This window comes from Muntiacus reevesi, chromosome 9, assembly GCF_963930625.1.
Source record: "Muntiacus reevesi chromosome 9, mMunRee1.1, whole genome shotgun sequence".
Lineage (NCBI taxonomy): Eukaryota > Metazoa > Chordata > Mammalia > Artiodactyla > Cervidae > Muntiacus > Muntiacus reevesi.
The window spans coordinates 6,631,892-6,652,793 of NC_089257.1; the positions used below are offsets into that span (position 1 = coordinate 6,631,892).

At 37.3% G+C, this 20,902-nt stretch overlaps 2 protein-coding genes and 1 pseudogene across 2 annotated transcripts; 2 read left to right on the forward strand and 1 right to left on the reverse strand.

The window, feature by feature from the left end:
* The first annotated feature begins 22 nt into the window (after window positions 1–22).
* Window positions 23–3,901, forward strand: LOC136174467 (olfactory receptor 4P4-like; annotated as a pseudogene).
* Window positions 3,902–9,172: 5,271 nt separating this feature from the next.
* LOC136174468 (olfactory receptor 4P4-like) lies at window positions 9,173–10,138 on the forward strand. The gene has a single exon (XM_065944658.1). The coding sequence runs from the start codon at window positions 9,173–9,175 to the stop codon at window positions 10,136–10,138; it is 966 nt and encodes a 321-aa protein (XP_065800730.1).
* A 5,698-nt stretch (window positions 10,139–15,836) lies between these two features.
* On the reverse strand, window positions 15,837–16,766 carry LOC136174469 (olfactory receptor 4C46-like). The gene has a single exon (XM_065944659.1). The coding sequence runs from the start codon at window positions 16,764–16,766 to the stop codon at window positions 15,837–15,839; it is 930 nt and encodes a 309-aa protein (XP_065800731.1).
* Between the last annotated feature and the right edge of the window lie 4,136 nt (window positions 16,767–20,902).

Genomic DNA, 20,902 nt, shown 5'->3' on the forward strand with positions numbered 1-20,902 from the left:
AAAATAGGCAATTTGACCACACATGCTAGTTAGCATTGAGTCAAATATTTGTAGAAGCACAGCATCAGGTACACACAGTCATGTAAGATCATGGTCTTAGCTATTCACTGCTGTCTCTGCCTCTCTTGTCTGTCTAATATCACTGTGGTTTTGATCTACTCTTTTCCTCCCTTGTATTGACTTCCGGATTTTTCTGTTTAACATTACACTCTATGCTTTTATCTACAGCCTGACATATTTTTGTCTCAAAGAGTTTATTTCTTAGATACTGTGATCAAATGTCTGATCATGGACTTTCAAACTTGGTTGTTCTTACTAGCTCAGCAGAAATCACCAGGTTCAAATAATAATAGTACATACATATTATAAAGAGAAAATATTTTTTTTTAAAGAAAAATATTTACACTAGGAAACCTCTCTTCTTTTCCTTGGGTTACAGTTAAAAAATTTTTTTGTATATTTGCCTAATTGTTCTAGAAAAGTGACAGAACATTATGAGAAAATTCACCCTTTTGTAGTATATTTTACTAAGGGAGGTTCTGACTGTTGGGGTTCCTCATATTAACATTCTTTCTGTAAAAACAACAACAACAACAATAAAACCTTTTTGCTATTAAAATGATTCCTTCTATTTTGAGGGATCTATTAAGTTTTCTCTTGAATCATACCAATTATAACAGTATGTTTAAATATTAGTTTATTATGATTATAGCATAGAAGTTGCAAATTAAGAAAGATATATTTATGTGAGCTTTAAAGAAATCTGGTGCACTGGGAAGACCCAGAGGGATGGGATGGGGAGGGAGGTGGGAGGGGGTTCACGACGGGGAACACATGTAAATCCATGGCTGATTCATGTCAATGTATGGCAAAAACCACTACAATATTGTAAAGTAATTAGCCCCCAACTAATAAAAATAAATGGAAAAAAAAAAAAGAAATGTGTACATGTAGTCAATGGTAGGGAATTTATAAATAAGAGTTAATTGAATAAAGAGCATTCTAACCCAGGGGAGGGTATTTAGGCTTTGAAACATAGCGATACCACATATATGAATGGTTTAAGTGAGTTTTTAACAATATAGGAAGTAGAGTATCTTAAGAAAGCCTAAGCTATTTGGATGAAAATTAAATGTATCCAGTGGAGATGGATATCATCTTTCATCATTCATTATCACTGAAGTCTCTAATTACATGGTCATTAAGAAATTTTATAATTTGTCTGATTTCTTATTTGCATTTTCATCCATACGGAAAATTCAGTACGAGTATTTTTGCTTATTTGGAGCTTCTATTTCTATTTACATGTTAATAATTTTATTATGAGCACAAAATTTGTTTTACTTTCATTGTACCCAGAAGTTTATATTCTCTATCTTGAGAAAAATATCAGTGTGGAAATGGAAACTTGTGAATTCTGCAATGAACTCTAGACCCTTTCTATACATATCTTTTTTTTTTTTTTTTTTTTTTTTTTAGATTCTGAGAATTTCAAGGCTAATCCTTCAGTTTTTATTAATCACAGCTGCTACAGTAAATAAGTCATCTGTGCTATGATACAGATGTTAGCTAGTTTGGTGTTGCAGAATTCTCTTAGCTTTTGCTTGTCAGTAAAGTTTTTGATTTCTCTGTCAAATCTAAGATCCTTGCTGGGCAAAGTAATGTTGTTTGTAGAATTTTCTCTTTCATCACTTTAAATAGATCCTATCACTCCCTTCTGGCCTGCAGAGTTTCTGCTGAAAAAACAGCTGATAGATAGCCTTATGGGGGGTTTTTGTACACTGTTTTTTTTTTTTTTGCTTTTCTCTTTCAGTTTTAATATTTTTTTCTTTGCATTTGCTTTTTATTACTTTGGCTAATATTGTTTTGGTGTGTTTCTCCTACAGTTTATCCTGTCTGGGAGGAACTGTCAGAGCTTCCTAGACTTGAGTGGCCATTTCCTTTCCCACATTAAAGAAGTTTTCAAGTATCATCTTTTCAAATATCTTCTCAGGCTCTTTCTTTTTTCCTTCTTCTTCCTGAGACCCCTAAAATTTTAATGTTAGTGTGTTTACTCTTGTCCAGAGTTCTCTGAGATTGTCTTCAATCTTTTTTTTTCATTTTGTGTTTATTCTGCTCCTCAGTAGTCATTTCCACCATTCTATCTTCCAGCTCAATTATTCCTTTTTTAAGCCTCAGTTACTCTGCTATTGTACTTTTCATCTCAGTTATTGTGCCATTCTTCTCCACATGTTTTCCTTAGTCCTTCTATGTTTTTATTGAACATTTCTTGTATTTTCTCAATCTTTGTTTGCAATCTGTTTTTTTTTTTTTTTTATAATATTGGACCATCTTTACTGTCATTAATTTTTTTTCTCATGTAGTTTAAAAAATATAAGAATATATTTTCTCTTCATATATTTGGTTTTGTAGGTTTTTACCTTGCTTCTTTGTCTGTAATATATATATTTTTCCTTGCCTCTTTTTTTTTCCCGCCTTTTTTTGATTGGGACTGTGTTCCTGTCTTACTGATTATTTGGCCCAAGGTTTCCAGCACTGGGGTTTGCAGAGAGTTGGGTAGAGCCAGGTCTTGGTGTTGAAATGTGGACCTCCGGGAGACCTCACTCGAGTTAATATTCTCCAGTCACTCAGAGGTTCCTCCCATCTGCTTGGGTGTCGATATCCCCACCACTGTCATCTAGGTTCCCTACTGTGGGGAGATGCAGACTCTGCATTCTCCTTGACTCCACCTCAATAAGTCGATTACCTTTTGCTATTGTTCTCACTGTATGTCTTCTCTAATAAACTTTATGTGCGGGTGAGATGTGTGTATTCTGTATACTGCGGTACCCTCAGCAGCAGTTATAGTGTTTGTATCATTTGGAAACATCAATTATATTTATTGACTAGATGAATGACTTTAGAAATACATAAATAAGTTGAAAAAGTTGCGTGTTTTCAGGTATACTAAGTTGCCCTTCTAAACGATCAAACCCACAGAAGCAACAGGACATGAAGATGTCACAGAATTTACCCTCCTGGGGCTCTTTACTGATGAGAATGCGGAAGTTGCCGGCTTCGTGCTGTTTTTACTTTGCTGTATTGCGATCCTCTCAGGGAATCTGCTCCTTCTTCTCACCATCAGGGGCAGGCGCCTCGGTGAACAGCCCACGTACTTTTTCTCAGCTATTTGTCCTTGATGGGGGTCTGCTCCACCTCCACGGTGGCACCCAAATCGATCACTGACTTGCTGGCCCAGCAGAAGGCCATCCCCTGCACCAGCTGCATGAGCCAGATGTTCTGTGCCCACTTCTTTGGAGCCACTGAGCTCTTCATCTTGGTGGCCATGGCCTATGACCGCTATGCCGCCATCTGCAGACCTCTTCACTGCATGGTCATCATGAACAGACAGGTGTGCTCTGTCCTTGTGATGGCTTCTGCTGTGGGAGCCTTTAGCCATTCTCATGCAAGTGTTATCACTGGACTTCCTTCCTGTGGCCCCAATCAAATAGACCACTATTTCTGAGATGCGTTCCCTTTGCTGAAGCTGGCCTGCACGGACACTAGACTGCGGGTGACTGCAATCATTACCACCACAGGGGGTTGTCCATTTTGACCTTTGTTGCCTTGGTGATTTCTTACATCATCATCCTGGCCTCCCTGAGGACTGGCTCATCCGAGCCCCCGCAAAACCCTCCCCACCTGTGGTTCACACATCACTGTGGTCTTCAAGTTCTTCTTGCCCCTCATCTTCACCTATGTCCCCACGGCTGATTCTGTCAGGAACGCCAAGGCCTTTGCCCTGTTTTACACCATGATTGCCCCCATGTTCAACCCTCTCATCTCCACCCTGAGAAACGCAGACATGAAGAATGCCATGAGGAAAGTGTGGGGCCGAGATAAACACTCTGCGGGAAAATGAACATCTGGCTGTCCTTCCCTTTGCAGGATCTATTTTATCCACACAATCGTTAATGTTGACAAGTGCAAAGATACGGAAGGAGCGTGTGCTGTCATTCAGAGCTGCAACCCTGAAGAGTGAAGCCCCCTCAGCCACCCTCCCTCTGTCACTTGACTGAGACTGCCCACAAGGGGAGTGGATCAGATGCGCTTCGGGTCTTTTCCAGCTCTGACATTCGGGAGCATTCTGTTCTTTGTATTCCCTGACATGACGAATGCATTTAAGCACTTTTTTTTTCAGGGAAAGTTGTGAAGACTGCATGATTGGCTTTTCTGACCTCTTTCAGGAAACAGATAATCTTGAGTGAGACAGCTCTCATAGAGCTTTCTTAAAACACTTCCATTTTATTTTGAGGTTTCCACTGCAATAATTTCCAAAAAGCAATGCCAAAGGTTTTACAAGTGTTGTATAATTTTTTTACATACAAATCCTGCATCTAAAACAATGTATTTGATATAATTATCCTACTTACACTACAGTTACAGAAATTGTAAGTAAAACTTAGTACCTTATTACAGGTAATTAAAAGTCTTGAAAAATGAGCAATTCTTTTCATTTTTATAAATGCTTTTCTATGACTTTATTTATCACTGTATTTAAACAACCTTCATGAGTATATAAAACTGATGTTTTTCATCAATGTGCAACATGGAATATGTCCCATTCTGTGAAATGTCATGAGCTTAAGAAGGCATAGAGCTAAAGAAATGGATGCTCCTGGGATGCATTTTGTTAGTCCTCAACCTCATCATGCTAATAATGTATTTTGATGTTGTCTTCCATTAGTCAAACTAGGTAAATCTGTCTTATTTTCCCTCAGACAGGTTTTCATTCTACGGAGAAAAGAGGTGATTAGACTAAGAAACAGGTATAGCCAGCTGACAACTAGGGCTTAAACTAAAATCGTTTTTGGCACATTCAGGTGTTTCCTTAATTTAGACAAGAATCTTCAATCTTCATGAAGTTTGAAGAGAATTCTGAGGTCAGGATTCTGATCTCAAACATCTCTTAAATGTCTAAGTGACTTAGTGAAGTCGCTTGGTCCTGTCCGACTCTTTGTGATCCTCCAGAGGATCTTCCCAGCTCAGGGACTGAAGTCAGATCTCCCGCATTGCAGGTGGATTCTTAACCGTTTGAGCCACCAGCTACACAGTAGGACCTTGATTGTCCATGCGTTTGATTCTTGGAATGCACATGAGTGGTTCTCTTTGTCTTATGTCATCTCAGGCTTTCCTGAAAGCTACTTTAGTTTCCCTCCCAGCCTTCAGAAAACTGGATGAAGACAGAGCAGAGTTTTCTGAAATGCCTTGTCTACAGCATGTGAGCCCCCAAGTGAATACTCTCTGAGGCAAGATAAGATAAATTTGGAAAGTAAACAACCAGAGGAACAGGGACATTACCCTGGACAGTGGCTTGACAGTCTTTGCTTTGGATATGTTTACAAACACCTTTGGGAATATAATTGCTTAGAGCTTTCAAAGACATTCATTTTTGCTTAGTTGCTTAGTTTATATTCTGTCCTTCCCAACCAAATTTTCTTCAGGCATAGGTATAAAAGAGATGATACCCAGGACCTAACTGTGATTTCCTGAGGGATAAAGACACACTTCTTTCATTACTGATAATTTTAGTGAATATTTTAATCCTGCTTCCCTTGTAAACCTGTGGAAAATTTAAGATGCATTGATTTTCCAAAATATTTTACAGATATGTTTGAATTACTGGTTTTATTCTCTGTATTAACTTCAGATTTTTTATACAAGGAACAAATTGACACAGTAAGTATCTGGGGGAGGAATTTTCTAGTTGCATCCTAGAACTAACCTGACAGCCACTCAGGTCTGATGTCTGTGGCTCTGGTTTGGGTACTGTCCCACAACCATGTGCTAGCTTGATTCAATGCTGTATGTTTGTTTGATATAGTTTCTTTCTAAAAGCTATTACTTCTCTTGTAATGTGATAATTTAATTACTATACTAGCGTCACAGCATGTTTAATTTTAATCATGTGTCATTTAAAAGGAAAGTTCTCTTTAATAACGGAATTAACACATTCTCGAGTTGGCAATGCATTTCATTGCGCCTCATCACCTACTTGTGTGCATTTTCCCTTGTTACTTTTAAGATAAGACCAAATTTCAACTTGAATATCCATAAATATGAGTAATTCTCCATTTAAAACAACTGCCATTTTAACATAGGCTAGTTTCATCTAGATCAATAAAAAGTTTGTAGCATGCAATGTTTTAATAAAACAAGAGAAAATTTAAGTATATTCTGGGGAATGTAAGTTAAATATGAGAGGGCCTGTTCTTATGCTGACAGCATAATGAACAGCAAAGATGTTTTCAAAATGAAGAAACAAGGTAATTTTGGAGAAATTTTTTCATGATACAAGGAAAGTCAGACGATTGATAGGTGTTAAAAACTGCCTTAAAGTAACCAACCAAAGTTTCAAAAATCATTGAAAGTTTTTCATCACCATATTGTTGAAATTGATGCTTATGTGATTGTACTTGTTAAAATTATGTGGGATTTTTTTCTTTTTGTTAAACTTTTATGTAGGCGTGACAGTTTCTTTGACAGCTAAATGACTTATTCAAACAAACATGAGTGTTAAAAAGAAGTGTGTTATGAACCATATATATCACTGGGTATTTTATATTCTTCATCAAATTTCTGAATTAGGTAATAATTTCTTAATTCTAAGATAAATGCGATGAGACTTTCAAACATGTTAAACCATTAACTTGAGAATCACACTGGTTAGTTAATTTAGCACTCCTCAACTTTCCCAGAACTTGCTGTCGTTACTTGAACCATCTGTTTACTGGGAGCCTGGTATTCTTTATTTCATCCATTGTGTCTTCAGATTTTGTATAGATTTCCTTACTATCTCATGTTCAAAATGTTGTTTTATGACAATGTTTTCTCCTCACCTGACTTTTCACATTTCCTTTTACCTCTGTTAACAGCATTCATTACATTATAACAGCTCAGAATGTAGGATGTTGTTTTAATCTATTATTGATTAAATGTGTTTCTTTTAAATACATCATATTTTTTACAAGCTCAAATACTCAGAAAGACACACTGGACGTTCATTAACCCGATATTTGCATGTTGCTTTCTGCTCAGATGAGGATTCCTAATTGAGATTTCATTATTTTCATTGCTGCTCTTTGTGATATCTTCTTCCCCATTCATCTCAACTCTCCTGTTTAACCTCAGATTAAAAAAGAATCAGTGCTTTGTCTGTTCTCATTTTAGTGAATTACTTTCCAATTCTGAGGAATTATTTTAACTCTCTATCTAGGTCTCTTCTAAAGTCAGAGATTCAGATTAATGAAGCTATTTCTCTCTAATTTATTTATTTATTTTTGTCTACTTCTATAATACATTTATTTAAATCAATTTTATATAAATGCTTTTCTTTGACATATCAATATTATTTCACCTCACAAACAAAAAAATCTACATATCAATTGCAATTATGTAGAAGACATTATTCTACAATATCTGAAATCCCCCACCCAAAAGTCTTTTAAATGTACTGCAACCCCTGCAAAAAAAACCTTTTAAATTCTTTTGAGTTAATGCTAATTGATGAACAATGTGTGACTGATACTTTGTTCTGGTAAAACAGGTTGGAAGCTTTATAGTGAGAGTGAAAACAAAGTAGGATAATGAGAAAATTTAACCTCTGTGATATTGCAGTTTTGAATAATAGTTTCAAATAGAAATGGTGTCATACAGGCCATTTAAAATGCTATCCGTTAACTATTTGCCATCTAAAATCATCGTCGAGACTATAAATAACATTAATAATAATTTTGTGAAGACCTAGACTCAACAGTTATTAAATATGAAAATCATGCACTTGCTATAAAAGCGTTCATTCTCTGTTTGCTTTTTTTTTTTTTTCTTTTAAATAGACATTTGGGGGTCTGGATATGACTGTCAAGCACTAAAAGTGTGCTAAACTTTGCAAACCCACTGTGGACAAATAATTCCTCATCAGTGGTTAAAATAACATCTAGAAGTGAACTTGTTCTATCTTGCACTTATTTTACACTGATTAAATAGTGTCTAAAGATTATCCCTCAGTTACAAAAGATGAAAATCTATAAACATTTCATTAATTCTTTACTGCAACACATGCCACCGAGGGATAACTAGACCAAAAGTTGTTATATCATCTTTATTTAACAGTAGCTTTTTTTTGCATGAAGTTTCCAGGAAGAAACCCTTGAGCAACTTTACAACATTTATTGTTCTTAACCAATATCCAAAACAAACTTCAATATCTATATATTTTTTAATTTTCTTAACACATGAAATATAAATATGAGAAATAAATTAATTTGTAGATTTTTGCAATTTAAATCATAGTGTATAAATAAAATATAAATTATAATGTAAATCTTATTGTATCTTTCTCAAAAGTTCTTTGCCTTTTGTTGTAACAATAATCACATTGATTTACCATGACCTATTAACTATGTTTGATCACAGACTATGTGTACACGCTGACTTGTGTCCAACTCTTCAAGAAGCTATGGGCTGTTGCCTTCCAGGCTCCTCTGTCCATGGGATTTTCCAGGCAAGAATACTGGAGTGGCTGCCATTCCCTCTTCCAGGGGCTCTTCCGGACCCAGTGATCAAACCAGTGTCTCCTGCTTTGAGGCAGATTTTTTACCACTCGAGCCATCACAGAAACCTTAGGATGCTCTATTTAAGTTAATGTTCAGCAGTTCAAGTTGGGATTTTAAATAAATTTGTGTTTCTTTTGGATTCATCCCAGATAATTCAGGGAATTTAGTTAGATAATTTTAAAAGAAGGAAAGTTGCCTTCATGTATATGGCCACAAGAATTGAAAAATATACAAAAGAATATTTTCTTGCCTTGGGACAATTAGCCTTCTTTGTTTTGTAAAATATTTTATTAGCAACAATTAACTTTTTTATTTTCAAAATAATGTTTAAATATTTAAAATCTTTACAAGTAATTGGGTAAATCATATAATCATTTTCATTATAAATTGTTTTGCAATAGATGTATAAAGTAAGTTAGATTAAAAACATTTACTAAATCAATAATTAATATTAAGGTTTTATTCATGTAAATGTATTATTGGTAAAGTTTATATTATTGTGCTCATATTCACCCAAGCATATGTTTTCTTTTTTTCAGAAACATAAGTCATTTGTGTATAACCTACACTAAACTCAAATGGAAAACCAGAGAAACATATCAGAATTCATTCTTCTAGGACTTTCATATGACCAGAACATACAAATATTTTGCTTTGTGTTTTTCTTATTCTGTTATCTTGTCTTGTTGGTAGGAAACCTTCTGATCCTCTTCTCCATTCAATGCAGTCCTCTTTTGAACCAACCAATGTACTATTTCCTCAGCCACTTATCCCTCATAGACATCTGCTATACCTCCAGCGTGACACCCAAATTAATTGGAGATCTGCTAGTAGAGAGAAAGACTATTTCCTATGGTGACTGCATGCTACAGGTTCTTATCATGCACTTCTTTGGAGGTACTGAGATCTTTATTCTTACTGCCATGGCTTTTGACCGCTATGTTGCCATCTGCAAGCCTCTCCACTATGTGATTATCATGAACAGAACAAGATGCAATCTTCTCCTCTTAGCTGCCTGGGCTGGTGGAGCCATCCATTCCTTTCCTCAATTTTTTATGGCAATCGGTTTGCCTTTCTGTGGTCCTAATGAAATTGATCACTATTTCTGTGATATTTTTCCATTGCTAAAAATTGCATGTACTGACACCTACATCACTGGTGTGCTTGTGATTGCCTTTTCAGGAATGGTTGCCTTAGTTACATTTGCTGTCTTGTTTGTTTCTTATGGCGTTATATTATTCACTTTAAAAAATCATTCAGCTGAAGGAAGACACAAAGCTCTCTCTACCTGTGGGTCTCATATCACTGTGGTCATCTTATTTTTTGTACCTGTTATCTTCATCTATCTTAGACCTCCCACTACTTTCCCTGAGGATAAGGTATTTGCACTATTTTACACCGTCATTGCCCCCATGTTCAATCCCTTAATCTATACTCTAAGAAATGAAGAGATGAAAAATACTTTGAAAAAATTTAGTATCAAACTTTGTTTTCAAAGGAAGCACACCTTTAAGGAACAATTTGTGCAGCAAAGAGATATTTAGAGTAGCATCTATTTTAATGTGGTTCCTGTGAGTCAACTCTCTTGGTGCCCTACAGAAAATAATAATAATAATACAAAGATAGAATCAATAATTCAGATCACTGTAAACAAGGTTACTTGCTTTTCACCTAATAACATAATTTTAACACCATTTCCAATATTAATTAAGGAGTTTTTGTATAATAAAGTTACTTTCCTAAATTGATAAGTAAGTGGCTAGTCATTGTATCCAGAATCAAAGCCCAGTCCTGTAAAAATGAAAAGTTCAAGTCGCTCAGTTGTGTCTGACTCTTTGCGACCCCATGGACTATACAGTCCATAGAATTCTCCAGGCCAGAATACTGGAGTGGGTAGCCTTTCCCTTCTCCAGGGGATCTTCCCAACCCAGGGATCGAACCCAGGTCTCCTGCACTGCAAGTGGGATTCTTTACCAGCTGAGCCACAAGGGAAGCCCAAGGATACTGGAGTGCATAGCCTATCCCTCCTCCAGGGGATCTTCCCAACTGAGGAATCAAACCGGGGTCTCCTGCATTACAGGCAGATCCTTTACCAACTGAGCTATTAAAATGAACGGGAAAAATTACCAAGAGAAAACAAAACAAAAACTAGTAAAAAGACAAAATGTGGCCTATAAACAGATTCATATACACACACACACACACACACACACACATACAGAAAGCAGTTTTGCTGCACATGGATGTTTATAGCAGCTTTACTCGTGATTACCAAATCTTGGAAGCAACCAAGATGTCCCTCAATAGGACATAAATAGATAAATACGTTGTAGTGCATTCAAACAATGGAATACTATTCAGAGTTAAAAGTAAATGAGCTATTAAACTGTGAAAATTCATTCAGGAAACTTGAATACATATTACCAAATGAAAGAAACCAGGCTGAAAGGACTACCTGCTATATAATTTCACGTATATGACATTCTGAAAAAGGCAAAACTATGGAGAGAGAAAAAGTATAAATGAATGTATAGGATTAGGGAAGGAAGAAGGATGTATAGGTGGAGCACCAAGGATATTTAAGGGAGTGAGATTCTTCTGCTTGTTTCTATAATTTTGAATCTTATCAATGTATAAGTCAAAACCCTCAAAATATGCAGTACTTAGAGTGAACCCTAATGTAAACTATAAATTTGGGGTGATAACAATGCATCATTGTAGGTTCCTTTGATTTTAATAAGTGTATCCCTCTGAGGGGGAGAGTGTCCCATTGTGGGGACAGGAGGTATATGGGATCTTTGTACTTTAATCTCAGTTTAGCCATGAACCTAAAACCTCTCTAAAATAAAGTTTTACTGATTAGCAAATACATTGTGGTACAATACTTAAAGGAAATCTTATAACTAAGTGAAGAAGAGACTCTCAGAAAGATTTTCTAGTAAATTAAGGTGAAAAAACCCCACAGTTTTCACTTTTATGAAAAGATCTTTTGTGCAAGTTTACTAGTTTTTAAAAATAAGATCATTTAAGATGATCTGAAATATCACTGAAAGTATCATAATAGAGAAGGAACTAGATAATGGGATTTTATGAAAAGAAATGCAGTTAAAATAATAGAAGAATTTTAGAATATATAAATGCAAGAGTTATTTTCATTAGGAGGCACTGTACAAAGAAGATTAAAGAGCAGAAAACATTAAAAAGGGAGATAAAATTAAGTGGAGCTGTTTTAGCAAAGAGGAATGATTGTGCCTTCAATAATCACATAATTTATTCATTATCTTTGCCTGATGGGATGGCATGGATCTTCATTGCTGAAAATTCTTGGTCATTAGTAATTGTAAATGGATTGGGTAGTTGCAGTTTTTTATTGATCTTAATCATCAGATATGGTAACTCAGGAGGGGCTCTTTGGGAGCTACTCTATTCCAGACAGACTTTTCTTCTCTCCTTTAAGGAGAAGTCCAATTCTCCTTAGCAGTCAGGATCACACTACCTTACATTTTTGCTTGTTGGTTCAGAAGCATGAGGAGCCCAAAGTGATCAGGCAGAGTCTTAACTCTCAGATCAATATAGCATTGCTATGTCTCCTGGTGACTCATTTCTGCCTTTGGAAATAAGACCTTTAAGCAGGCGAAACCTAACTTAATGGCAATAGAAAGCACAGATTTTGCTAATAGTTTTCTAAAGGTAGTAGCGAGTGGTGTCACTCCAATTTTTACATTGTGGCATGTGGCACACATATATTTTTTTTAATATATCTAAAAAAGTATGTAAAGATACATATTCCTTTCATTTTCTTGTTGCTTATCTTCCAACCATGTTCCTTCCAAGTCTCTTGACCATCTGGCCCAACCATTGATTAAAATCATGAATCAGTATACAGTACACATGTGGATATTTTTCCTTCCAAGCAAAGTAAAATACCATGTACACTGCTTGAAGTTTTATCGATTGAGAGGAGTTACCTTCCTTCTGACCTTTAGGGATTTCCCAGAATGGGGCTGTAGCACTGCAACTTTCCACTGTTGAGTTTATGGTGCCGTGGTAAAGAATGGGAATTTGCTATGACTCATGGAACTCAAGCAGGGGCTCTGTGTCCATCTAGAAGGGTGGGGTTGGGAGGGAGATAGGAGGGAGGTTCTGGAAGTGGGGAGACATATATCTGCCTATGGCTGGTTCTTGTTGATGTTTGACAGGAAACAACAAAATTCTGTAAAGCAATTTTCCGTTAGTTAACAAATAAATCACTTAAAATATGATTAACAAAAAAAAAAAAAAAATAAAGAATCTACCTGCTAATGTAGGAGATGCAAAAGACAATGGTTTGATCCCTGGCTTAGGAAGATCTCCTGGAGTAGGAAATGGCAACCCATTCCAGTTTTCTTGAAAATTCCATGGACAGAGGAACCTGGTGTGCTGCAGTCCTCGGGGCCAAAGTCAGACATGACTGACCGACTAAACACACACACATACCAGCTTAGCCCGATGACATATACTGTGCTTCCATTTGATGAAATTAATGACTAATGAACTATTACTGAGTATACCCAAGCAATATGTCCTTGATGGGTCAAGCACCAAGTTCATGATGAGCAGCCCAGGTTGCCTAGTAACTTGGTGGTCCATGGTTTAGTATTCAGTCTCTGTTAAGCAGCCAAGAGCTATTTCTCAAAATGAGAGTAGTTCTCTGAAAAGGATCACAAGATTTTGCTCCATGATCCTAAGTGCCTGCACGGCAGCTCACATGTGGAGGCCTGCCAAAGGCTCCCACAGCCCTATCTCCACTGACACATCAAGGACCGTGGATCTACTGGATCGTTTGTCCCTACTGGCTGAGAAGCTTGAATGACAATCTAACCTGTGGAGAGCTGTTTCTTTTCTGGGCCTCACTCAGGACCAGCAGCTCTTTGAGTTCCTTTATAAATGGGTCACTGAAATACACCCACACAAAAAATGTGCTTTCTCCAAAGATCGTTGAGGTCCACTGAGCATGGTGCATTTTCTTTGTTTATGGGAGAGGACAGAGGGAACAAGTTAACTTTCACATTAAAAGGAATACCTTGATATGCCCCATACCACTGTGCCTATAAATGATCACTGAGTCTGGTACTCTGAATTTTATTTGGATTTATTCTAACATCTGACAGAGAAATGTCTTACAAAAAATCTAAAGCAATTGTTGCTTCTTGATCAGAAGATGCAGTCAGCATAATACCAATGAATGTAATGGATCAACATAGTGAATTATGGTACAGTGAACAACAGTAAGAATCTGTTGGTTGCTCTTTGTCTACTTCAACTATAGATCTGAGAAAATAACCACATGGGTTCAGTACCTGGGACCTGAGCTGAAATTCCATAATCAACTAGACGGTGCCATACACATGCTAAATTGCTCAGTCGTGTCTGACTCTTTGCAACCCCATGGACTGTAGCCTCCCAGGCTTCCGTTTCCAGGGGATTCTCCAGGCACGAATACTGGAGTGAGTTGCCATGCCCTTCTCCAGGGGATCTTCCCTAACCAGGGAAGACAACATTCTAGGTGTTTGTTATTCTGCTTGCTGTAAATACTTATATTTATTCATTTGATATTTATTATAAACCATACATCATGCTACTTGTAGAAACAATTTATATCAAGTAAGTAAATGAAGGGTATGACTATTTAATAAATTGAAATTTGTTTGACTTCAAAATATTCTAATATTCTTTGATTTGAATCATTGCTCTTTGTGATGGATCATAAACATAAGAAGGTCACATGGACTATGCAAAAGGATTCTGAATGCTAAAGGGAAATTTGGACACATCATGTGATATTCATTACTTGCCCTTTAGAGATTGATTGCCCTGTTGCTTTTATGAGGGCTTCCCTGGTAGCTCAGCTGGTAAAGAATTTGCCAGCAATGCAGGAGACCCCAGTTCAATTCCTGGGTTGGGAAGATCCACTGGAGAAGGAATAGTCTATCCAGTCCAGTATTCTAGGACTTTGCTGGTGGCTCATCTGATAAAGAATCCGCTGCAATGTGGGAGACCTGGGTGTGATCCCTGGGTTTCGAGGATACCCTGGGGAAGGGACTAGCTACTGCAATTACATATCACAGTGATAAGTCAATGTCTAATAATCTACTATGATGTATATAAATAGGCATAATTATTAATAAAATTATTAGTACTTAGTTATATGTAATTACCTTTTATATAATAGTATACATACTAGGGCTTCTCAGGTGGTGCTAGTGATGAAGAATCTGCCTGCAAATACAGAAGGCACAAAAATGCAGTTTCGGTACCTGGGTCAGGAAGATCCCTTGAGGAGGGAATGGCAACCCACTCCAGAATTCTTGCCTGGAAAAATTCCGTGGGTAGGGGAGCCTAGTGGGTTGCAGTCCGTGGAATCACGGGATTGTACATGACTGGGAACAAACACACATACATACCAACATGATAATATGTTATATAACTAATTGTATACGTAATTATAAAATATTACTATACATGTAGTATAACTGTATATATATATAGTTTTATATATAACTATATATAACTGTATATATATATATATAACTATATAACTGTATATATATATAGTAGTTATATATAATAATAGCATATACTATATTAATAATATGTAATATTTTTATGTAATAATATATGACATGTAATATAACACACATAGATATATATGTGTGTATGTGTGTGTGTATTTGTATATATATAGTCTGAAACAGTCCCAGTCCCTTTGAATGGTAACTAGGTTACCCTTCTGTCATTGTTTTCTGACAGCTAACAGCATGATTTGAGAGATCAGCTAGATTCTGTTTATTAGTTTTTTGATATTTTCTTTTTGGAATTTACTTCTTTCTATATAGTCTCTCACTTTTTAATTGGAAAAATAGCAGTGCCTATCTCTATGGATTGTTACTGAGATTATTAATAAGAAAGAATATACTTTATGGCATTTATTTTTACTAGAATAAACATTTTGAATCCATATAAAGTGATGAATTCAGTGATATCAAGTCCCAATTTGGTAAAATTTTCACATATTCAAAGAATGGTCCTGGGTTTGGCTTTTCCCATTTTCTTGCACCAATTTCTACTCCCCTCTTACAGAATCTAAGTTTGGTCATTTTGTTGTTGTTGTTCTTTATTTCACTAGGTATTCTTTGCAGAGATTGTCAGCAATGTCCTTTTGACAGTTACCTATGTTCAATCAATTTTGAGTTCTGGCCACATTTATTTTTCACCTGAAATAACTTTCCTACTAAACCATTTCCTAACGGCAGTTTTCAACTGGGCATTCCTCAAGGTATAGATTAAAGGGTTTAACATGGGGGTTATCATCGTGTAGAATACAGCAACTGATTTATCGACAGGCAACATAACTGCAGGTCTCATGTATACAAATATGCAGGGCACAAAGAATATGGCAACGGCTGTCATGTGGGAGACACAAGTGGAGAGGGCTCTGCGTCTGGCCTCCGAGCTTTTGGTCCTCAGGGAGCGCAGAATGACCACATAGGAGCCAGCCAAGAGAAGGAAGTTCAGCAGACAGAGAACACCGCTGTTGGCAGCGACAAAGAGCCCTAGAGTGTGGGTGTCAGTGCAGGCAAGTTTGAGCAAAGGGGTCAGGTCACACATGAAGTGATCTATGACATTAGGGCCGCAGAAGGGCAACCTGAAGATGAAGAGGATCTGGATGAGTCCGTGAAGAAAGCCTCCCATCCATGCCACTCCCACTAGCAACCAGCATAACCTTCGATTCATGATGGTTGAATAGTGCAGGGGCTTGCAGATGGCCACATAGCGGTCATAGGCCATCACAGTGAGCAGGATAATATCAATACCTGCGAGGAAATGTTCCCAAAAGATTTGATTTGTGCATCCTTTGAAAGTACTGGTTTTCTTTTCATAGAGTGAATCTATGACCAGTTTAGGGGTATCAGCACAGGAATAGCAGGCATCAATAAAAGAGAGATGAGCCAGAAAGAAGTACATTGGGGACCCCAGTAATGAGCTGGTAGTGATGGCGACCATGGTGAATACATTTCCTGCCATAGAGATGATGTAGACAACCAAAAACACAACAAATATGATTTTCTGCATCTTTGGATTCTGTGTGAGTCCCAGTAGAATAAACTCTGTCACATTGTTCCTGTTTTCCATGTTTTTCGTGCTCTTGTTGGTCACAGTACCTTAAAAAGTCACATTTTTTTAAAGAGTCTTAAATTTATTGTTTTCCATCTAGTAAATAGCAATTGCCTAGATTCTATAGATATCTAAATTCTAATAAGATTTTTAAAGGTGGAAGATATTCTGATATCTTAAAAAATTTTCAACTATGAGTGCATGAGGATTTGAGTGTAAATATTAGAATATAAGTGTAAGAATATGAGCACATGAGTGTAGGCATGAAGGCGAATTTGAGAAAGAGTGAATTTTGCATATTACTCTCGTAAAGATGTTTTTTTCTGACTGGGACCAAGTGGACTTGGATGAGGTTCAGTAAGGAGATGGAGATCAAAGTGTTATGCACAACAGAGTAATTAAGCATTCCCATTAAGTGTTATGGGGCATCCATAATAGGAAAGGAATGAATACAGGGGACTCTGGATACTGTGATAGAAATGAAAAGCCCTGTTGCCTAAATCCAATAACTTAACCGTAGCTAATGGTGATTGATTGCTTTGTGTATGACATGGTAGTAACCTGTACATTGTATTATTTCATCCATTTTCATAAGGTAAAGGATATCGGAGACTAATGTTAATAGTAAGACTAATAATGATAACAACAAAATCTAATTACAGCAAAATCTAATCACTAGCAACAATAAAACTAGTTTTAAAATCATGATGAACACTTACTGCTCTCTAAATGTTTTTTCAGACATTTGATTATTTAATTATCACTGCAGACCTCTGAAATGATTACTACTATCATTTTTATACTTATTTTTCACACTAGTGAGGAGAAGCTTAGAGAAAGTAAGCATCTTGACAAAAATCAAGCAACTAATAGAGAGCAGATCTAAGACTATTTCAGATTCTACTTCTTTATGGTTCCTCCAAATTCTTAAATACTGTTCTATCTTGTTAGGTTAAAATAAACCATGTTGATGTAATAAAGACTTTTATATATTATCACAATGATTATTATTAATGCTACTCCAGAGGCAAGTGTCTATGCGGCAATGTCATTGAAGAAATACAAATATGCATATACATACACAGCCTCAGACACATACACGCAGTAAGACTTACTGAAATTCTTCATTGTGAATAACCGTGTGGTACTACTTTCACTGAAGGCCCATTTTAGTTTTGTCTCTTCCTCACCCCTATTTCCTTTCTCTATAATTTCCCTACAAAGCACTAACCCACAAACTCTTCTGCAAAATGTTGAAATGATGATTCCAGCAGTTAAACACTGATTTGAGAATCAGAAAAACAAACAAACAAACAAACAGATAAGGATCTTGTGTTTCTCCACTTGCACCTACTTGATTCTGGGGTATATTTCTTGGCAACTTACATCCTAGTTTCCTCTAGTATCAAATGAGGACGATAATGTCCACCTCACAGGCTGTTATGAGAATTGATTGAGCAAACATATATGAATATCTCCACCACACAGCAGAGGGCACACAGAGGACCTTCACTTATTTTTATGACTGTCTATGCACCTAGGAGAGAGACAGATTTGGTATTTTGATCAATAATACAAATAGATATTTAACCATGAAATAAACTGAGGAATAATCATTTGGAATTTTATTTTTAAAAAAACCAGAGAGACTCACATTATCCATAATGATTGATTACAGGAAGAGTTCTTCCTATTCATGTCTGGATTAAACAAATGATGATTTATATTCTTTAGTATTTACATTGTTAAATGTAAAAGTCTTGAGTGTGAAGTGTGTTTCAAATTTGTTTTCATTCTCATGATTAGTCTTAATTATTAAAAGATATGTCTCTTGGCAAAAGAAGAGCATCTGGTGTTAGAGAATTGAGTCCTACAAATTTCTTAATCTCTATGAGTCTCAATTATTTCTTCATCTCCTAATTTAGGTTAATTATATTCATTAACTCTCTTTAGAGGAATGGGGTGAAGATTAAATGCTCTATTACCCTATTTGAAAAGCGATGAAACATAGTCATTACTATATATGGAAACTAACAATCTTTAATAAGAATCAGCACTTTTGAAGAACTTACCTTCAGATTTTCTATGATCTTAGTGATATTTGGGGGTATTCAGAACTAATCCCATTTGCAAACAGACCTCCTCTTGGGATAACTAGCTTTCAGTACAAAAACTATGACACACTCAGAAAGACAGTATTCATACAATTCAGTACCACATCAACAGTGGATAAGTAGGTCATTTTATAAGGCTTAAATCTTCACTTCTAGCCTAAAGCATCAAAAAGCTTTCACAGAAAACCTGGAACTTCACTTCGTAATGGATTCAGCTGGAACCCTATGGAGAGATGTTCTTCCATAGATGGCTCTCATCTCATGGACAGGAGGCAAAATGTGTGGTGGAAACACACCAAAGGATTCATTTCACCCTTGGTGAATCTTGCTCTGTAGGTGTGAGCAAGCTAAGGAAACATTGTTGCCTGCAATGCATGGATATTTAAAGAGTTTTCCACTAAGATTCAAGTACTGTGTCTTATAGATTCCTTTTCTCTCCAAGGAGTTAATTATCTTCCTTGATGGAAAGGCTGGTCTGAAGAGACATATTTGAAAAACACCCATTCTTGAGTAGGGACTTGCATCCCTGGACATGCAACCTAAGCTTGTGAATTCCCTTCCTCTATCGGAACCGAGTCTCTGTGTGAATAGCAGCAATGGCATAATTCTGGTGTGGGATCTGCAATGAAGTTAATTTCTACACTCATGTCAGAGAGAGAACTTCTCTCTTCTTTCCAACATTAAACCTTTTCTGGAAACCTAGTATTGATTGGGCTTCCCAGGTAGAGCTAGTGTTAAAAAATCTGGCTGCCAATGCATGAGAAATGAGTCACAGACTGCAGTGCAAGCATAAAATTGAAGGAAGCCACATCAAAGTACTTGAATTCAAAATCTGTTTCATACATTAGAGGGTTCCATGGGCTTCCCATGGGGGCACAGAGGTAAAGAATCCACCTGTCAGTGTAGGAGACATAGGAGACACGGGTTTGATTCTTGAGTTGGAAGATCCCATGGAAGAGGAAATGGCAACCCACTCCAGAATTCCTGAAAAATTCATGGACGGAGGAGGCTGGTGGTCTTTGTACATGGAGTTGCAAAGAGGCAGACAGGACTGAGCTACTGAGCACACACACAGAGGACCGTGGAAGTGACTCAGACGGTAAAGAGCCTTCCTGCCATGCGGGGGACCCAGGTTCAGTTCCTGGGTTGGGAAGATCCCGGGGAGAAGGGAATGGCTTCCCACTGCAGTGTTCTGTCCTGGAGAGTTCCATGGACAGAGGAACCTGGGCGTCCCAGGTGAGTCGGGGCACAGAATTCACCTGCCAGTGCAGGAGATGAAGGTTCAACCCCTGGCGGGTAGGGAAGATCTCCCGGAGGAGAAAAGGGCGACTACTCCAGCGTTCTTGCTTGGGAAAGCTCATGGAGAGAGCAGCCTGGCGGACAGTCCATGGCGAGCAAGAGTTCAGCCCTTAGCAACAAGGGCAACAACGGCAATAAATTGTGAAAGGACTTCTCCCGTCTGGTTCAGTAACGCATCCGTACCCTCAGCTTCCTCTTCTCTCTCTTGCTGAGAGTGTTCAAGTTCTCTTCTCCTACATTCCAGTGATGCAGTACAGTCACCGTGCTTGCAACTGCAGTCATCCTCAGCTGTGTTGTATCTTCAAGACTTTTCATCTTGTTCCTGAAAGTTTGCAGAGCTTCATCAGCCTATTTCTATTTCCTCAAGCCCTCAGCCCCTAGCACACATTTTTCTATTTTCTGTTTGTATGCGGTGACTATTTCTATTTTAAAATTTATTTTGAATTGAAGGATAATTGCTTTACAATATGGGTTTGATTTCCGCCATACACAGACATGAATCAGCCATTGGTGTACATACGTTCCTCCCTCCCACGTTCACCCTTTCCCAGCCCTTTAGGTTGTCACGGAGCCCCAGTCTGAGTGCCCTGAGCCAAAGGCAAACCCCACTGACCCTGTTCTACATGCGGTGGCGTCTGTGTTTGCAGGCTGCTCTCTCCACCCCTCTCACCCTCTCCCTCCTCCCCAGCCCCGCTTTCATCCATAAGTCTGTTCTCCCTGTCTGTCTCCATTGCGGCTCTG